General features: G+C 32.1%; 1 protein-coding gene across 1 annotated transcript in view; it reads left to right on the forward strand.

Annotated features, from left to right (window-relative positions):
* LOC143909117 (uncharacterized) overlaps positions 1-19,754 on the forward strand; it is a 190,255-nt gene that overhangs the window by 145,889 nt on the left and 24,612 nt on the right. The window contains exon 4 of the mRNA XM_077427019.1: positions 19,164-19,356. Coding sequence (XP_077283145.1) covers positions 19,164-19,356 — 193 coding nt within the window. The remainder of the gene's footprint in view (positions 1-19,163; positions 19,357-19,754) is intronic.

A 19,754-nucleotide genomic window follows, 5' to 3' on the forward strand; every position in this document is an offset into this window, starting at 1 on the left:
GAAAACTTAGTCGTTTAGCAATTAATGTATTTCGATTTTTGTATTAATAGATTCTGACGTGATGAAAACATTCAAATTATTAAGTGATCTGTTATTTATTTTGGACTTGGGACTGAGGTCCTAAATCTGTCAGATAACACTGAGCAACAAAAAATCACGTTTTTGAGTATAAAGAGAGGAGCGAATTAATCTTTATTAAGTTTGACCAACACTAAATCCAAATATGATCATGATTTTTGTTGTTTTTCTCTAATTCGTGGGATATGAGCGCTTAAAAAAATACGCAATTTTTACATATTTTTGGTTTTCGCGGTCTTTAAATCAAAATCTAGTATTGCTGTTCTCAAAGCAAATATTGAAATCAATAGTCAGATGTTTTTTTTATATCGAATGTAATTTCTATTTTTTTAAATACTTACAAATAATTATCTAGCTAATTTTAAAAGTCAAAAATATATTTTTTTTTTACACAGTTATGTTTGTTTTGTTTGTCAGTTTTTTTTATTTGTCCACGTTTATAAGAAATGATTTTCTATTTAAATATTATTTTTGTTCAGTTTAATCATTTGGACAATTTTTCGTTTTATTGTAATGACAAAACTGAGTCTTTCATGTAAACTTTCATGTAATTAAACAATGGATCAAACTCCTAAGATTCATTGTGGTCTATTCTAACTCTTTTTAATGCGTGGTTTAGTTTTTTTCGACATAATCTCAAATAACACTTAATAAGTAAGTTTTTATTTGACGAAAAATTACTTTCTTAGATCATTTCTTAGCCCCCTAATTATAAGCAAAATCGATCTATGCGATAAAATAGGTCTCGCTAAATGTTGACTCCATATAAAATTTGCATTATGATTATTATCTTTCATTATTTTATATTCCTTCAAGAAAAAAAATCATTCTAAACATTGCAAAAGATTTTAATCAACATTAAATGTATACAGTATTTACTTTTCCTAGTTCTATATTGAAGTTGTAATTTTCAAATAGTTTATACTACAATTTGTAGTCAAAACCTCGAGCCATCCTGTACATGAGAAGCTTCTTCGGCCAATTTCGAAACTGTAAAAGTCCAGGATATTTTATACGTGATGAGGATTTATATGTGATTATTTGCAGACCGTATCCTCCTCGCAAAAGCCTCTCCTTTAATCTAATGTTCCACCGGAAATGTATAGCTTTTTCACTGCGTCACTCCCGCCATCCGTATCCCTGGGCAAATTTTATTTTACCATTTATTTTATCCGAGCAAAAACCCGACAAACACACCTATGTAGACATAAAGGCAGAGAGCACTTGCCCAATTTCCTCAAACAAATAGAATCGGTTGGCGGGTTTTATTACATTAATTTTAACTCAATTTAGTGAGAACGGTGAGTTATAACGATGCAGTCGATGGTTGAGTGGCTCTCAAAGCCGGTGTAGGCAAGTTGTGGGGTCGAAATGACCCCATTGCATCATGAATACTTAATCTGTCGGTTTCCAGAGCAACAGTTGAATGACCAACCCCGTCCACATGGAGGCATTGAGTAGTCCTATGTACAAAGACGTGCTCAAAACGAGACCTGGCCAGGTGAACAAAGCTATATACATATGTACGATATACATACATATGTGGGTTCGGTATAGGTTATAAGTACACTAATGGTGAAAGCTTCACGTTTACGTGAACCCTTGTCACGGCGTGCCTAACAATTGATGTATAATTTTAGAATTCTGTCTACTTTATGAAATGTCACTGCGACGAACTGTTAACGTTTCGCAGAGGCTTACTTTTGGATAGGTTAATTGAATCGATTTAGCAGTACTTTCGGTTCAAAGATAATGTTTTTCTTAATATTTTAAATTAGTTAGTTATATTTTAAATTATTTGTATTTCAAAAGCTGATTTTTGTACAGTAATAAAATACAAATCAGATTATATGATTTAAGTTGTACGTTGGCTTTTATTTACATATGTACGTACATACAATATTATTAAAGTAATAAAAGCAATACTTTTCTATACGAAATTTGTTTCAGTATTTATTGTGAATAATTGAATGGTTTAATTATTTGTTTCATATTATTAACAAATTGTTTATTTTTTAAATATGTATATTAGGTCGGTAGATCAAATGGACGACAAATTCGACCTTTCCTTCAAGTTTATCAGTGAGCTGGTTTTGGACCATTTCCACTTGTCCTAATGCTTAAATATTTTATCGACACACTGGAGCTAGCTCTCATTAAAGTTTCATCAGAAATGTCTGTCAAATCGACGTGATGATAATTACATATGTAGATAATCGTGAAGACTTTTCGCCACCTACTCGTACTTTTCAAACGTAAAATACTTCAATAACATTTTTTAACACATAAAATTTATATAAATAATGCTCTTTGACCAGAATTTATAAAATAGAACACGTTTATCATATGATCAAAACTAATTTTCATTTACAGATCGTTTCATATTTCATATACATTTAAGTATGCATATAACCATAAATATAGCTCTGCGGTTACCGTGTAATACTTTCTTCTGAGGGGTCATGGGTTCAATCCCTGGCCTGGTGTTATTGACCAAGTCTTGAATATGCATATGTATGCAACTCCAGGTCGATCGTTTCGTATGCTAGCCAATTTATCTGATTTCATTGGAGAGACGGTTTCAATAAATTGGCAACCTATTCCCCTTTTTCGCAAGTTGGAGTTTATAGCATCTCGGATTTGTTGATTATTAGAAAAATATACTGACCCCCTAAATACTTTGGAATTAATAGTACTTATGTTTATACAAAAAAAATGGGTTTACCACAGTGGCGACTCGTCCATACGGGTTGCAGGCTGCAGCCTCCCAGTGCAATATGCAATATGCAAACTATTTTTGTCGTTCATATGGGCTGCGGGCTGCAGCCCTCTCCGTATGCATGCTAGTTTCATTTGCAATCGGTCAACGGCATGTTCAACGAACTGATACACCCCGATTTATCTCTGCAGCCCCGACACTTTGAATTCTTACGGACGCCACTGGTTTACCTGTAATAAAATAAAAATAAAAATAAAAATATATAATTCTAAGATAAAAAAATGAGATCGAAATTAAAATATAGTTGAAGTTTATTTGAATGAATATTTTTTGTCACTATTCATATATTTCAATTGATATATATGGCAATAGTAAAAATTCGTTTATAAGCAGTGGCCATATACTTATGTATGTATGTAGTCGGTAGTAAAAAAATGTGGTTTATTTTATTTGAAAAAATCTACAAAATTTTTTACTTGTGGAAAAAAACATGAAAAGTAACCCAATAAGGCCATTTATATTAAATTTATATGTATGTATATGCACATAATTCGAAATTAATTTAATGAAAATTTGGATGGCTATTTTCAAAATATGCAAAGTCTTTACACTTCTTTGTTTTTTCTCCCGTCGGCCGATTTCAATCGAGTGAAGAGCTTTTAATCGAATTTTGAAACTCGCTACGCCCCGGAGCGCCATAAGCACTTTAAATTAACGACAAATCCATCGAAAGCCAGATTGAAATTTAATAATTACTTCGTTTTATGTAAATCAACTCTAAGTTACAAACGCCGACTCAAAATTATGCCAATCGTCCCTTTTTTGACCTTCGAGCTATACGATTTAATTAAGATTTTCAATAGTTGTTTCATTTTTCGAGTCTTCTGTGTACATTCAGAAAATTCAAAATGGATATAAGAAAAGCAATAAAAATCGTACTGTTCTACTAATTGAGTTTTTTAAATTTAATAACTCATACGTACGTCCCTATATATTTTATTCTATCACGCACACTCGTCTTACAGATCGCTCCAATGTGACAGATTAAGAAATATCAATTATTAATACATAATTACTATATTTTTTAACATGAAACACGTTATCTATGATCTAACATTGTAAGCATTATGTAAGGCGAATCGATCAACATCCACAAAAACATCTATGGAGAAATGCATTTATACAAACCAGCGAAAAATCGCGATGCTGAATAGCTCGAATTTTCACGAGAACAATGGAAAGGCATGCCGATTTTGCAGGAACTGTTTCAATGAAAATTAGATCAATTGACAAAATCTGAGTCACAAACCAAGGTCTGGTCAGCAGCAACCAGTGAGAATCGAATTCGTGACCACTTTGCTCGAAAGCATTTTTCGCTAGCCACTAGTCCATGCTGCTGGTTATATTATATATGTACATACTCAAATTTTAGCTTTTCAAAGAATTTAACTTTTAAATATTTGGTGTTTTGACATCTCAAAGATTTTGACAGCTAAAAGTTTCATGCGACACTTGGGTGAGTCTATTTGAAGATAGCTTTTGGTCGTTAGCACTTAAACTAAAACCTATAGTTCATGTATGAATAAACTAGTACGTTCGTAAACGAACCGGAGTGAACACTTGGACTTTAATATATATGTATGTACATACATCGAAGGTTAACCCAAAAGAAAGATAGATTATCCAGAGCTACAATATAGACAAAGTTCATTTTATACAAGCTCAGTTCCATTGAGATTTCCTTTGTATGGTAATAAATAGCAGATACACATGTATGAATACATATGTACCTATAGTATTGGAAAGTATGCGAATGCATCCATCGCAAAAGGGGGTAAAAAAAGACTGAGATGTTTTCTCAGCCGTGTTTTCTCCGTCGGATGTCAGTTGTTGGCCGACTTAGTATGCGAGACACTCCCAAGAGACATTCAGCACAGATCTGAAGAGCACAAGTTTCCGCGGATGCTGAAAAGAGTCCACACCCTTCGTGGAAAACCTATTGACTAACACTAGACGACGATTTGTATTCGGCGCGCGTGTCGCCTCTTCCTTGTTCCTCAACTTTGATGTAAGATATACGCTGCTAACATGTCGAAAAGAGTGGCGGGGACGAAACAATCACAGCTTTCCGAGGAAAATTCAATATATTCGAAAATTTTCCTACCCGGATGTGAATATTCGCCGGCGGTATCCGCAAAAGACCTTTTCGCTTATATTATTGCGTTACATTGGTATAATTGCGCGTGTTTGTTGTGGTTGTAATATTGTTTGTTATTGGCGTCGACGACGTTAATTAAAATCCCGTTTTAAGCGGAAAATGTACACACGATTTTATATTCAATTAATTTTAACGAGACCTCGGTCACCTATGAAACCAATTCCGAAACCGAAATATGAATATATTATGCGTTTACTTTGGGAAACTCTTTTAACTTTGTGATGAAAATAGTCTACCTACATACATATATGTATGTATATAAACACGTGTGCCGTGTTTTTGTGTATAAAAGACACCAAACCTTTCCCTCACATAAAAATGACGCTTATAATATCTTTTAATATAAAATATCTATGTAAATGATATTTGCATATATTAAATATTTACTAAAAGGCAATAAAAAAAGATACACTGTTCTAGTAAGTGTCTGAAAAACATACCAAATTTATGATAAATTGCCTTGAAAATATCATACATGGAAAACGCTTATTTTAGTCAATTTTTTTTCTTTACCACATATGGATATTTTATTGTGTATGTTTTATTTACCAACATCCGGTAATATCATCGCTTATTTTTTTTTTAAATTCACCTATTTTATAGGTTTAGACCGTTTTGAATTAGTAGCAATTAATTATGTGTAATAAAAATATATATATAATAAATAAAATTATATTCAAAGTTAATTAAAATACAATTTTACTATTTGAAATTTTTTTATACCTTCACTCGCTTTGATATCTTACCGACATACGGATATTAGCTAACATTGAAGTAAGTTAATGTCTCCGACATGACGCTAGAGGAGTTAAATCATTAAAAATTACATCTGAATCTTGTGTCAGATTGAAGCGATGACAGCTAGCTTACCAAACGTATGCTCCTACAACATCTTCACAATTCCCAGGTAAACAGTTACATTTTTCACTCTCATTTACTATCATCTCATATAAACATATTACAAGCTTTTATACTTTCTCACATATATATGTATGTAGGTACGTTTTCAATCCACCAATAGATTAAATAAAATAATATTTGGTGATATTTGTGGCTCAAATATTTAAGTGTTTTGGCCAAACCATAACCTATAAATAACAGTCACTTGGCGCAGAAAGTATTGGAAAGAGATGCTCTGGAGCGTCCAAACTCCTCATTGGAAGACCAATGGAGGTGGCAATCCTCAGGAATGGGGGGTATCGACAAGAATATATTCAGGATCAAGCCTCTTTGCTGCCGGGCAAGCTTACAATGACATTAGCAGAGTGAAATTACTAAATGTACTGCTCTAAATTACACTGCTCTAAAAACACAAAATTTTGGAACTCTAAACTCTCTTACTTATGTATGTATGTACATATGTATATGACAAGTCAAAAATAAGTATACGTCCGTTTGTATTATCCAGCACTCATGTCAACAGCTCGGCACAGCACTTCACGGAAAAGACTACTTATATTCATAATACATAGCACCGACGGTTTGCGGCACGTTGCGTTGTTTTGAATGGGTGCAAGGCAAAATTGGCTTAGATATACATACATACATATATTACAAAGGGCAAGGATACGGAGCAATATTGCTTGCGTCGTATCGTCGAGACAATATTGACACTATAGGTATGTGACACTTCCGAAAATACTCATATGCACATGGCAGCACTTTCGTCAGTACGAGTGTACTCACCACTATGACGTCACGTCGTGCGTAAATATTTTCAAAGCCGGTTATATGTAATATATTACGGAACATATGAATATGTTCATATAGAATATACGAGAAGAATTTTTCGTTTATGAGCTGTACTGGTATAAACGAACCTTCGTGGGTATTGTACGCGTAAACACATTAAACACAACAATAATATTGTTTATACATTTACATTTTATGGATGTATGTATGTATATGTATGTATATATACAAATAAGGGTAAGCTCGTGTGTCAACAACGGCGGTTTCCGGAACGCATTACGCGATCATCAATATTCCGCACGTATAGTGAATACGTACTCGGGGGTAGGGAATGTTCTTTCAGCACTTTCTCTCTCCATTCGTAGTAGACAATTCCGTCCCCATCCCTGGAAAGCCTTTTACCCTTTAATGTCCCATATCTGTCACAGCGAGCGACGAAAATCTAATTCCGAGACGATCGCGCCCTCGCTCGAGATCGTTCATTTTCAAGCGGCGCCGCGACGCGGCGAGCAATCAAACGCCAGACGTACCGGGAAAATCGAAGTTTTCCCAACATTTTCCCTGCATTATCTTTTTATCAATGGAAGAAGTTGAAAGAGTTCCTTTGTGTTGCTACTATTGTGGTATGCTTTCTTTAGCATACGAAATTTTTTGTGTATAATAGAGCTCGCAACATCGGAAACCACTTGACGCATAGTGCTTTTGTAAACTTCAAAATATACATTGAAATTTAATGAATGCTTACGAAATTCAGCCTACATTTATATGGCATAACTATTTTATATCGTAAATTTTATTTTAAATATAAAACGGGCTCAAATATTTTAATGAATCTTTTCAAGCTAAAAGAAGCGATATAATTTGTAACGTTTTTTTTCATTGTTGATTGTACCAGATTGTCCATAGATGACCCTATTGTATTTGCATAATAAGATTTAGTACTTTATACATATGTATGTATTTATATGTATAAATAGCTCGGCGGTTGAGTTTATGCTTAGCTCCGAGAGATTACTGGGTTCGATCCCGTGCTAATCTTTATTACTGCTGGTTAGACTTTGATAAATTAAGATAAATTATCAAACTCTGATAAAAAAAACGATCGGCCTTGAAGTTACATATCCATGGTCTGGCCAGCAGCACAGCCAGGGATTTAACCCTGGTCTATGCTGCTGGTTGATCTATTTGAAGGATTAAATTACTTACTTTTAAGCTGTTAAAGGTTGAAATTAAGATGTACCTTTTAAATGTTGAAAAATAATTAATCGTTAATACAACTCGAATAAAAAGCAATTTGTAAAAAAGTTACATAATACACGATTGAATCTAATAAAACCTACCTAATCGGAAACAAAATATTTTAGTTGAAAATAAATAAATTGTTATCAAATAAAATTTAAAAGAAATTTATTATTATGAAATTGTAAATGACCTAAGCTCCCTTTTTAGAGTATTGCCTATTGCAGAAGTATTTATTATTAAAATGAAAAATATTTTTAGCAAGTGAGTGGCTAAAAAGATTCCGTTTTGATGGGTATAATATCTTTTGAAAATAAATATATTTATGTATACAAATTTAGATCGAAGGAAACGAGTAATCCCATGTTTTTCGTTTACATATACATATGTATGTATATAAAACGAGCATATATAATTTCAGCAAACCTAGCATTATCTTAAAACAAAGAAAAACATTTCTTAATTCTGAAACGACTGAATTTATGAGCTGAAAGCTAACTTTTCGCCATGTAAAAAAGGCTTTAAAAAGCCAAAAAAAGTAACATGTTAGTTTTTCAACCCCTACCCGTTTTCGCTCGTGATTGATACGACTTGTCACACTCGCGTGAAAAAGTTGATTTTCTTGGTTTTGCGCAGATTTCCAGAAGGTCGTACACCCCCGGCACTCGGAAAAATCGATCGGAATGTTACATCATAGTGAAGTTGATGAATTTCCTTAATTCATTTCGTTTTCATCGACACCCATCCATTAATTATATTGCAATCCGTATTAATTATAGCGCAATATGCGACAATGTTCGTACTACCTAAACGACTATTACATAATAGCATTATGTGCAAATATGTATATACATACATACTATACAATTGCGTGTTTCGCAAATTACACTATATATTTGTTGGCGCCAGTTGTGCGCAAATAGGGTAGTATATTGCGACAATGTGAGATACTAAAACTAACGAATGCTTTTTATATACCTTGGTTGTTTTTCAGTGATGTCGAAATCAAAAGAAAAATATTAATCGTGGAAAGTTGTGATCTATGTAACTGGCAATTTAAATCCACGCATCATTTGTAAATTTTCAATCGTTTTTTTCCAATACGGCGATCTTGAAAGCGTATACAATATACTTAATATATGTATGTACATATGTACTGGTCCATGCTTTTGATATTTTCGTAGCGTCTCGTTAGGGCTTCTTTGAATGACTTGTATTTGGAGTCAAAGGTGAGCCTTGAGCCTTCGTTATTTAGTTTCAACACATCAACAGAAAGGTTTAGGAAGCCAAAATTTTGGTAATCATAGTGTCTACTCGTGTATTCGATTGGCAATATGGCGTGTTTGTTGTTATAATTAGTGGGTTTCTCCAGTTGCTAGCGTCTTATATCCGTTTTCATTATTAACTGTACATTACTCTCGAGACTGATTTTAATGGAACGGTTTTGTCAAAGCAACAATCTCTAACTTGAACAGACGAACGGATCGCATTACATTTCTCGTTATGCAAATTGCTACTAGTTTGTGACTTCTCAGTATATTTTTGCATAAACAACGACTTCCATTTATTTGTATTTATTTAGACTACTTTCAAAATACATTCAGTAGTTGGATTATATATTTTTAAAACAAACTTACTCTCACCCCTTTAGAACTTTACATACAATTAAATATTTCTGCCTTGTTTATTTCTTATTTGAATGATTATTTGAAATCAAATGCTATAAAAAAATCGGACACATTGACTCCATATTAATTAATTAGTACAGGTATATAATATAGGAAGCCAAGCAACATGATTTCTCTGCTTTTTACTTTATATACATATGTATAGGTACATATATGTACATATGTATGTATTGGAAGTATTAAATAAAATACTTTTACATCTCTTTGGGTTTTTTGATCTTCTAATGATCGATTGATGGATTGAGGTAAAACTTTTTTCATTTAAAAAGTATAATGAGCAAAAACGTTTTTTCAAATATTATTTTTGCAATTTAAACTAGTATTTTTACTCCTTAAGACTTAGTTAAAAATAGCTTCAAGATGTTTTTGTGTTTTTCTCCGAAATTTGTTGATCTAAAATTGAATATCTATTAATTCCGCCTTAGTTTATTAGTTGTTAGGAACATTTGTAACACAAACCATGTTGTAATTTTTATCAAAATTCATGTTTAAGTACCAATACCATAGATCAATAAATAACCAACAGCATAGATCAGTGGTTATCCTTTCAATTATGTGGTCAACCCAAGGTCAATATTTTTCTATCGGAGTTTCCCAATTTATCTGATTTCATTGCAACGGTTTTAGCAAATTGGCAATCCTATCCTATTTCTTCCAAAATATTGTGTTTATAGCATCTCATTATTTGTTGACATTTAAAAATGCTGCAAAAACTATGTCCATATATGTCTTTATGATGATTGTAAAGTTTAATGATCGAAGTTTGTAATTGGCCTTGAATAATATGTACAATGTTTGAAAATATTATTCAAATTTGTACATACATATGTACATATGTACGTTTATAAAATAAAATAAAATATACTTGAAGATAAAAAATCACGAATAAATGTATGCTTTTCGTTGTGACTTGATGGAACTTGGTTTATCATATTATACATACTTTACCCAAATTATTTATGTATAGTATAAGATATAATAGAAATAAAATTAAGATTTCATAAAATATCGGACGTCTCTTGAATTTCAACGACAGCGAAATATACAGGGCGGTTGTATATTTACGCGAAAATGACATAATAAAGGTTCTATTTTTGGAATTGAATGATTTGATTTATCGTCTCATTTCCCAGATGCGTAACTCAGCTACACAACAAACGCCGACGTATTAAAAACGTATTAACGCCACACAATACATCATTTCACCGTCGGGGCTTTTATTAAATTTTTACCTTATTTTGAGGCACGGTATTTTTTTTGTATACCCTTATATTTTACATATACGTATACATATATGTATATGTATACCAAAAAAAATCGCTACCGCATATCGTTTAGTACCACACGTAGAGTTTATTATTCGTTGGGCGCATTTGATGCCCTGTGGTGCGTGAGCGCGCAGTTCGTTAATGCTTCATGGGGTGCTTTTGATTTTAACCCCCTCATCACCCCTTTATTTGTTTGGGAAGTATTAAAAATCAGATGTTGCTCCAGTTGCTTGAAAATTGTTTCGTTTTTGTTTTTATTTCCGCTCTCTAGTAGTGGCCTGAGGCAATGCGGATACAGATTTTCACCCCATTAACTTTTTGGTGTCGGCATGTATGTAGGGTATGTTATGTACTTCGTGTGTTTGATTAATCGGTTTTTATCGCTTCACCGTGCAAATTTTCCACTTCTTTTAATCGTGAAAGTCAATGTGAATTTTGCTTATCATTTATATTTACACATATTGTACCGTTTATATATTGAAAAATAACTTTGATTTATAAGCGAAATAAAATTGATCCATTAATACACACTTCCATGTATCGTTCTTCATTACATAGAAAGTGGAATTATATACATATATTTATTATTAATATATGTATGACATATTATAAGATTAATTTACACCTAACGAATATCACCATCATCATCTGTAGCCATTGCCCATCTACTGCTGGGTGAAAGCCTCTCTAACACGTTTCCGCTCGTCTTTGTTTTAGGGAACTCTCATCCATCTCACCCCACACATTTTCCTAATTTCGCCTATCCATATTCCCTGCGGCTTTCCTTTTACCCTTTTGCATTCTCTCGGGTACCATTCTAGCACTTCTTTTGTCCACCTTTCGTCCATTTTTCTAGCTACATTGCCCGCCCATTGCCATTTCAATATCTTCACTTTATCCACTATACATATACTACCCTTGTCATATTTATCACCCACGTATTCCATTTCCAGTCTTTCCTCGTTATGCTTAGCATACAACGTTCTATACTTCTTTAAGTGCATTAGACTTTGTCTAGCAACTTGGCTTTCAATGTCCAATTTTCTCATCCATACATCATCACCGGCAAAACACATTGATCGAGAATCTTCTTCATTAATGAATATATTGTATATAAAAAAATACTGTCAACGTCAGAAATGTTGTTAAACAAAATAAAATCAGGAATCAATACTGAATACATATCAATCAAAATCTTTTAAAATAATTTTCTTACGAACACCATATTTTATCTATTGATACTTCGTTTTAAACAAAGAAAAAATGGTTTTCATTGACGTATATTACTGACAGTTTTACTTTCTGAAAATAAAATAAAAAAGATAGATATGTATTATAGCTCGAATATAAATATTAAAGTACGTATAGCTTTTTTTGGAAATATATAATATTCTATATACATTCGATTTAGGAATTCTAATACCAGTACTGCTCAAATGAATTCTATTGGTTAATTTTTTGTCAAAAATCAACTTTCGGTAAAACCTATTTTTTTCACATTACAAATATTTAAATAAATATGTATGCATTAAAATATTTGTTTGTATGTATGTATGTATGTATCTATATTTAAAATCTATACCTATCCTTTTCACTTTCTTCAGACAAGTGAAAAGGATAGGTATTCTTCAGGTATATAAAGGATAGGTATTCGATAGGATACAAATTCTTCAGACAAGTTTTATTTACCTTTTTTTGATATTCTATGATCGATAATTCCCGCGGAGTAGTAGGATTATTTTGTTAATTCATTAAATTTTATTGGTAATTATTTAAATTTTACTGCACCAATTGTTAAATAAATCAATATCGATTCTACCGATTGTGAAATTTTTTTTAAGTAGAGCCGGTAGTGACAAATATTGGTATTTTTGAAATCACAAAATTTTGGTTGTACATATAATTTAAGCTATTAGTTGTATATATTAAACTTTGCTTATACATATTTAGGTACGTTCTGATTTTCAATTAGTATTATGTAGGTTTATTTTTATACATACAATGTTTTATGTATTATGTTTTGTAAGGATTTAAGACGTAAATATGTACGCATGAAATTTAATTAAAAGTTGCTGCTGTAGATTTTTAATGAATTAATTATTCGTTGACGTATATTATTCCTTTGTACGCTACAATAAGTTCACGTTACGGAATAATTAAATAGGCGAATTAATCCCCGTCCAAAATGGAAAATTTCAATACTTGTCGCAGCGTTTGATTTCGTATGCGATTGTGGATTTTACGCGGGGATTTACGTGCATTATTTGAAATTTTCGTCGAGTTAAACACGCGATTTTCTTTACGTTTATCAGCCATTTTCAACGATGAGACTTTAGCCACTTACGTCGAATCACGTTTTTTTATATATTTTTTATACACGGAAATTTTGACGCTGTCGCTAAGATGACAGATGATGGGACTTTCCAACAATTCAATTTGATGGCGTCAAATTTCTTTTATGTCCCAAATGTGACAATAGCTTTTAACACGTTTATATTAGGAGTATCTGATAATATAATATTATATAATATCGAGAGGGAAAACAATTTTGTATTTTTTTTTTACTTAATAATAATTCGCCGGCGGAAACATTTTCTATTATATTTTCAAGGCTTGTATGTGTGTATTTTTTTTAGTGGAAAACTTTTCCTCTCTGTCTCCATATAACGAGATTTTTATGCAACCTGCGGGTAAACGCTTTTGTCGCGAAAGCTTTTTTCGCAGATAATACGCAGGATATTTCCGCTGCCAAGGACTGGCTTTGTCCCGAAAACCTCTGACCTCCGCTTGACATTGGCTTAAATTACAGATAATTAATTATAGTAATTCAAATTTCATACTCTTTTCAAATTTTTTATCGTAACACGAATACTCAAATGAATGTCTTGTATACACAGTCAACAATATAACAGACTATTCGATAGAACATGGAGATTTACATACATATATTCTAACATCTATAAATCTAATGTTTACGCGACATTGTATTCGAAATTGATCATAAAAGCGTGTCTCACTCGACATATAAAAATATACTGAGCGATGATTTTAATCTTCCTTTGAGTGCCAACTTAAGAGCTTTTTCAATTTTTATGCTTGGCTGAAAAAGCCTTTTTATAACTTTCATCTTAATATTGAGAAATTGCTTTACGATAGCTGATGATGCTTAAAATGTTTTATACATAATCGTTAAACTGCCAATATGACCTATTTTCAATCTGATAAACATATATTATTATTTTATAACCCATCACTTTTATATGATTTTATTAAACTTGACGATGTTGTAACGTGAACAAGAATACTCGGACTCAATTTTGACCTGTGTACATACTTACACTGAGGCATTTTTTAAAATATGCAAATACAATATTTCATCAACCTCCCTCCCAAAATACAAAATACTCAACAAAGCCTCTAAACCATTAAAAATAACGATATTATCTATTTATAAAAATGGTATCTGTTTACTTGGCTACCATGTCAGTTAATCAACATTCAAGTGTTTCAATTCATTCAACAACAGTGTTTGCATATGTCGTGCTTTCAACAGTAGTGAGATAAATTAAACATTTTAAATAAAACTATGAATGTAAATATAATTTTATATGATATTTTAAATACATATGTATGTATGCATGTATGTACCTACATATTTATTTATTTACATATTACCCACAGTGACATTACAGAATACTCTAAAGTGCCACTGTGACCACAAATATTAGTATAATACAAATCATGTATATGTATATATACAAAAATTAATGAAACATCTATGTTTTAGATATTCAAATATCGGTAACATTGTGGGTAGGATAGTTTTTGCCTATTTGGAAAGCCAATAGGAAACGATCGACTTGAAGCCACAAATATCCAATTCTGACCAGCAGCATCCAATGCACGCAAAGAATTATGGACCGATGTATGCTCAGCATATTGAAAAGAGATAGAAAATGAAATACGTGGGTGATATGAATAAGTGTAGTTGATATAGTGGAGGGAGTGAAAATATTGAAATGACAATAGGCATGTCACGTAGCTAGAAGAACGAACGAAATAAGTACTCGAATCGTCCCTGAGAGAATTTAAAAAGATGAAAGGAAGATCGCACTGATGATGGTTGAGGGACTTTTGGCCGAATTAACATTAATGTCCGTTCGGCCAAGCGTCCGTTGGACCAATGTCCGTCGGCCAAGTGTCCTTTCGGCCAAAAGTCAGTACACGAGGAAGATGGGTGGATGAAATGAGTAAAAAATGATGGGAAGAGAAGGATGGGAGTTGCCTAAAACAGAAACGAATGGAAGCGTATTGGATAAGCTTTCATCCAATAGTGGATGGCGGTGACCCGACAAAGACGCGCAAAACAAAACTAAAAAATTAAATTAATTTGGTTTCATTTGAATTTGTAGGAATCCTCATCATTAGAAATTTACTAGGGTTTGTCGGTTTTTAAAACCGCTAATTTTTCAAAATTAGAACATAGATTTTTAAATTTCGTAAGCCGCGACTCTAATGTCTAATTATGAGCATGTTTCAATTTTTATTGGGTATAAAATATAATATATAGGAATTTACTTTTGTACTGCTCGGCTTTGTCCGTAAACTTTGTTTGGCTGTAAACGATGATGATAATGTATATACATAAGTATAATACAATTGTTTTGAAATTTTTGTTTGTACATATTATATGAAGACTTTTCATTAATATTGTTGGTTTATGGGAAAAGGACTACATAGGGAGTTTTCTCGTCAGCGAAATTAGCTCAACCGCAAACTTCAAACCGCTCTCTTATAAATTTCCACGAATTTATTACGAGCAAAATTTGCACAAAGTTAAATTTATATTTATTTCATTTAGGGTTTATCATCGTCTCCGAGCCATCAACCGAGCCAGTTCGGACGGACCGTTTATGAAATAATTAGCGGTTTACCCCAGTTTAAGTTGATTAACTCTTTGCGATAATCTTTTATTGTCTGAATGTATTCATTTGTTAAGTTTTCGCTAGGAGCGAGTTTCAGCAACTCGTTCGTCGCATTATTTACGGTCAAATCGAAAACTTTCCGCCGGCTTCCACCTTTATTATTCAAATTTTCGCAAACTTTGCATTAATCGAGGCGCGAAACGTTCATTTCAACGCTAACGAATCGAGGCCGTTTTGATAAGACTTATATTAATTACTGCGAACGAAAATATTTTTATCTTCGTCTGTGCGGTTACGTGGGTTGCGATTACTTTTGGACGGTTTCATTCACAAATTTGTACGTCTTCTTTGAATTTAAATTAAATCGAGAACACTATGTGTATTAAATTATCTCGCGGCGCGTGTACAATGGGTTGGTGACCCTTGATTTATGGTCTTAGTTAACCCCTGGGTTATTGTAATGTAGGCCAGCTATGCAACGTACCCCTGAACACAAACCCATTCAAATTTCATAGAGAAAAATATTTCGAGCTAAGAAAGCTCATTAATTTTCAACAGTACTACTTCAAATAGTCACATTAAAATTCAACATTAAACCTACGTATACGAAACTTTAGACTTTTCGAGAATTAATTATGTGAATTTGGCATCACTTTACCTACAACATACAATTATTATATCCATCGTATTATATTACACAATGGTACGCAGTTTTCGAGACATGCTTTATCTCGCATTAAATTGTCCTTATCACTTGTTTAATAATACAATGGTTTATGTTACTTTCTAAATATAAGTCAGCAGTATTATATTTTCAGTACAATGAATCAAACTGATTTCACGTAGTATGTATGTATTATAAAATGCAACAATTCTGCATGTGTATTTTATATACTGATCACATTTTAAATGTACATACATACACAAGCAGATGCATTTATTGTATGTATTCAGATAACACACGTTTTACTTCTGCTCTCGTGGTTTCTGTGACTTGACTTATTAAATCTGTTATATACATATCTTGCTAAGACCAATAGACCAATAAATAACGAAAAAAATTAATAATAAAATATCAATCATAAATATGTGCTAACCAGCAGCATTGACTAGTGGTTAGCACACAATGCTTTGAACAAAGTGGTCACGGGTTCAAATCCCATTGGTTTCTGCTGGCCAGGCCTTAGATTTGTGACTCCAGGTCGATCCTTTTCTACCAGAGTTTGCCAATTTATCTGATATTCATTGAAACGGTTCCAACAAATTAACAGCCTTACCCATTTTCTCCTAAATATCGAGTTTTCAGCAATCTTGAATTTCGCCGAATTGTATAAAATGCTTTAAATTTACAAAGTTAACCAAATATGTCTCTGTGGATGTTTATTGATATGTATTTACTTTGTATAATAATACTTGTTTAACGTACAATGTTTCTGGCCAGGAAGACACATTGGGCTTACCTGTTAGGCCTTCCTAGTATATTTACGAGTAAAATAAAATGGTATGATTATTTTTTTTCTCAAAATTTGAAAAAAGTATTGAATAGCCATTTTTAGCGAAATGCCAATTTTTTTTCAGTTGTTTGAAGAAATATTTTTTTAATAATTAATTAATGGAAAAAAATAGAAAGGCAAAGCCTGTCTGTGTTGAACTTTTTCTGATTAGCATCGTTTTTATGTCGATCCGTTTTAAATGAATATTTATGACCTAGAAGAGCTTAAGATAAGCTTAGACGTGCTTTTATAAATCTTTCCGGAACCTGTAATGACAATACTAAGTAAAAAAATGCTATCTAGAAATTTTTATACAAATTTTCTATAAACACTTTCAAAATCTATCAATATGTACATACATATACATATTTATATGAATATGTAATATGTGCAGAATTGAATTATTGAATATATATATATATATATATATATATATATATATATATATATATATATATATATATACACATATATATATATATATATATATATATATATATATATATATATATATATATATATATATATATATATATATATATATATATATATATATATATATATATATATATATAAATAAATATATATATATATATATATATATATATATATATATATATATATATATATATACATATACATATATGTATATATGTATATATGTATTTGATTATTTGCATAATTTGATAAAGCCGCGTCTAGGTTAACTGAATACAGACACGCATGTTTCATCTATGTAATTTCGTAGATGAAGTTTTGTCCGAACATGTCTTTGTTCGTCTGTGAACGTCTTGCTTATCCGTGTTGTCCGTATATTTTGTATCCTGGTCTGGGAGAGCCTTACGGATTCCACTAACGTAATATAATACAAATAGGTAAAAAAAAATGTGAGAAAGTGAAAAATATTTTGCAAATTTAAATCCTACACCTATTACACTGAGCAACAAAAAAAATCACGTTTTTACTTACTGGAGCGAAGACTAAAGTTTGACCTACTGAATTTGAATGTAACAATGATTTTTGTTGGTTTATTTTCGTTAACGAGATATGTCTGAGCATTTAAAAAATGCAAAAATGTTTACAGATTTTTGGTTTTTGCCGTTTTTAAATCAAGTATTGCTGTGCCAAAAGTAAGTATTGAAATCGATATTCAGGTGTATTTTTATATTGATTGTGATTTTGCTCTCCATTCTTCATCTCGCTCTTTTGTAATGCATATAGCAGCATTTAACACAATTTAGAATAAAAGAAAACATTGAGATAAAAAAATCAACCCTTATACCCGTGATTAAATGAAAAATTAGCAAAATAAGCTCGTAATATTACGGAAAGAAATGTGAAAGAAAAAAGTATATTTTCGACTTTAACATTCGCTAGATAATTAATTATAATTATTTTAAAACAATAAAAATCACAATCAATAGAAAAAAACAAACAACTATTGATTTGGATACTGAATTTTGGCACATCAATACTAGATTTGGAGTTAAAGACTGCAATAGCCAAAAATATTTAAAAATCGCGCATTTTTTAAACGTTCACATCAAATAAACGAGAAAAAAAACCAACGAAAATCATTATCATATTCCAATTCAACGGGTCACATTTAAAGTAAAGATTAAAGATTAAATAGTCTCCGTTCCGTTATTATTTTTTTTTTGCTCAATGCTATCGGGCAACTTTTCAAGACTAAGTCGACAAGTACATACAGTCGACGCAATCGACGATGCTCGGATTCAGCAATTTTTCACGCTTCAAATTATGCATATATTTTTATATTTGAAATTTAAATACACGCTTGAGGATTGTATAAAATTAACCCAATTTTTATAATTGTCATTAGGGGTGAGTTGCGGCCGCGGGGATGCGGTGAGCTGTGGGGTCGTGGGCATGGGCGCCAGCGCCAGTCGACAACGACGTGGGCTTAATGGGCGAAGGGCCCAGTCCAGTGGAGATCTTTGCAACGGCAACGGAGACCATCACGACGCCTGCTCAGTCGCTGGATCTACTACAGGGGATGCCTCTACCTGGAACAGGTAATGACAACTTAAAAAAGAGCCTACCAATAAGATTGTATAACTATTTTCAGCGTTAATACGTTGGTACTTGCAATGTATGTATGCAGTGGCGGACTGGCCATACAAGCGAACATGCCCGATGGCATGTGGGCCCCACTATCTGTTAGAAAATATGGGCCCTCAGTAAAATGAAATAACTTTTTAACTATTTCACGTGTGTAAAAATTTATAGGATATTGCACTTTGGGACCTAAAGTTTGGGTATTTCAACAAAACAAATTTCTTACGATATACATAAACAACTAATACCTGCTTTAATAGCCCAAGGATCGGTTAACTTTTTTTATTAGGCTCGAAATGTAAGTTTCAACATTTGCGTGGGCCCTTTTGCTGCGCCCATTTTTAACCTCAATATT

This window comes from Arctopsyche grandis, chromosome 3 (genome assembly GCF_051622035.1).
Source record: "Arctopsyche grandis isolate Sample6627 chromosome 3, ASM5162203v2, whole genome shotgun sequence".
Taxonomy (NCBI): domain Eukaryota; kingdom Metazoa; phylum Arthropoda; class Insecta; order Trichoptera; family Hydropsychidae; genus Arctopsyche; species Arctopsyche grandis.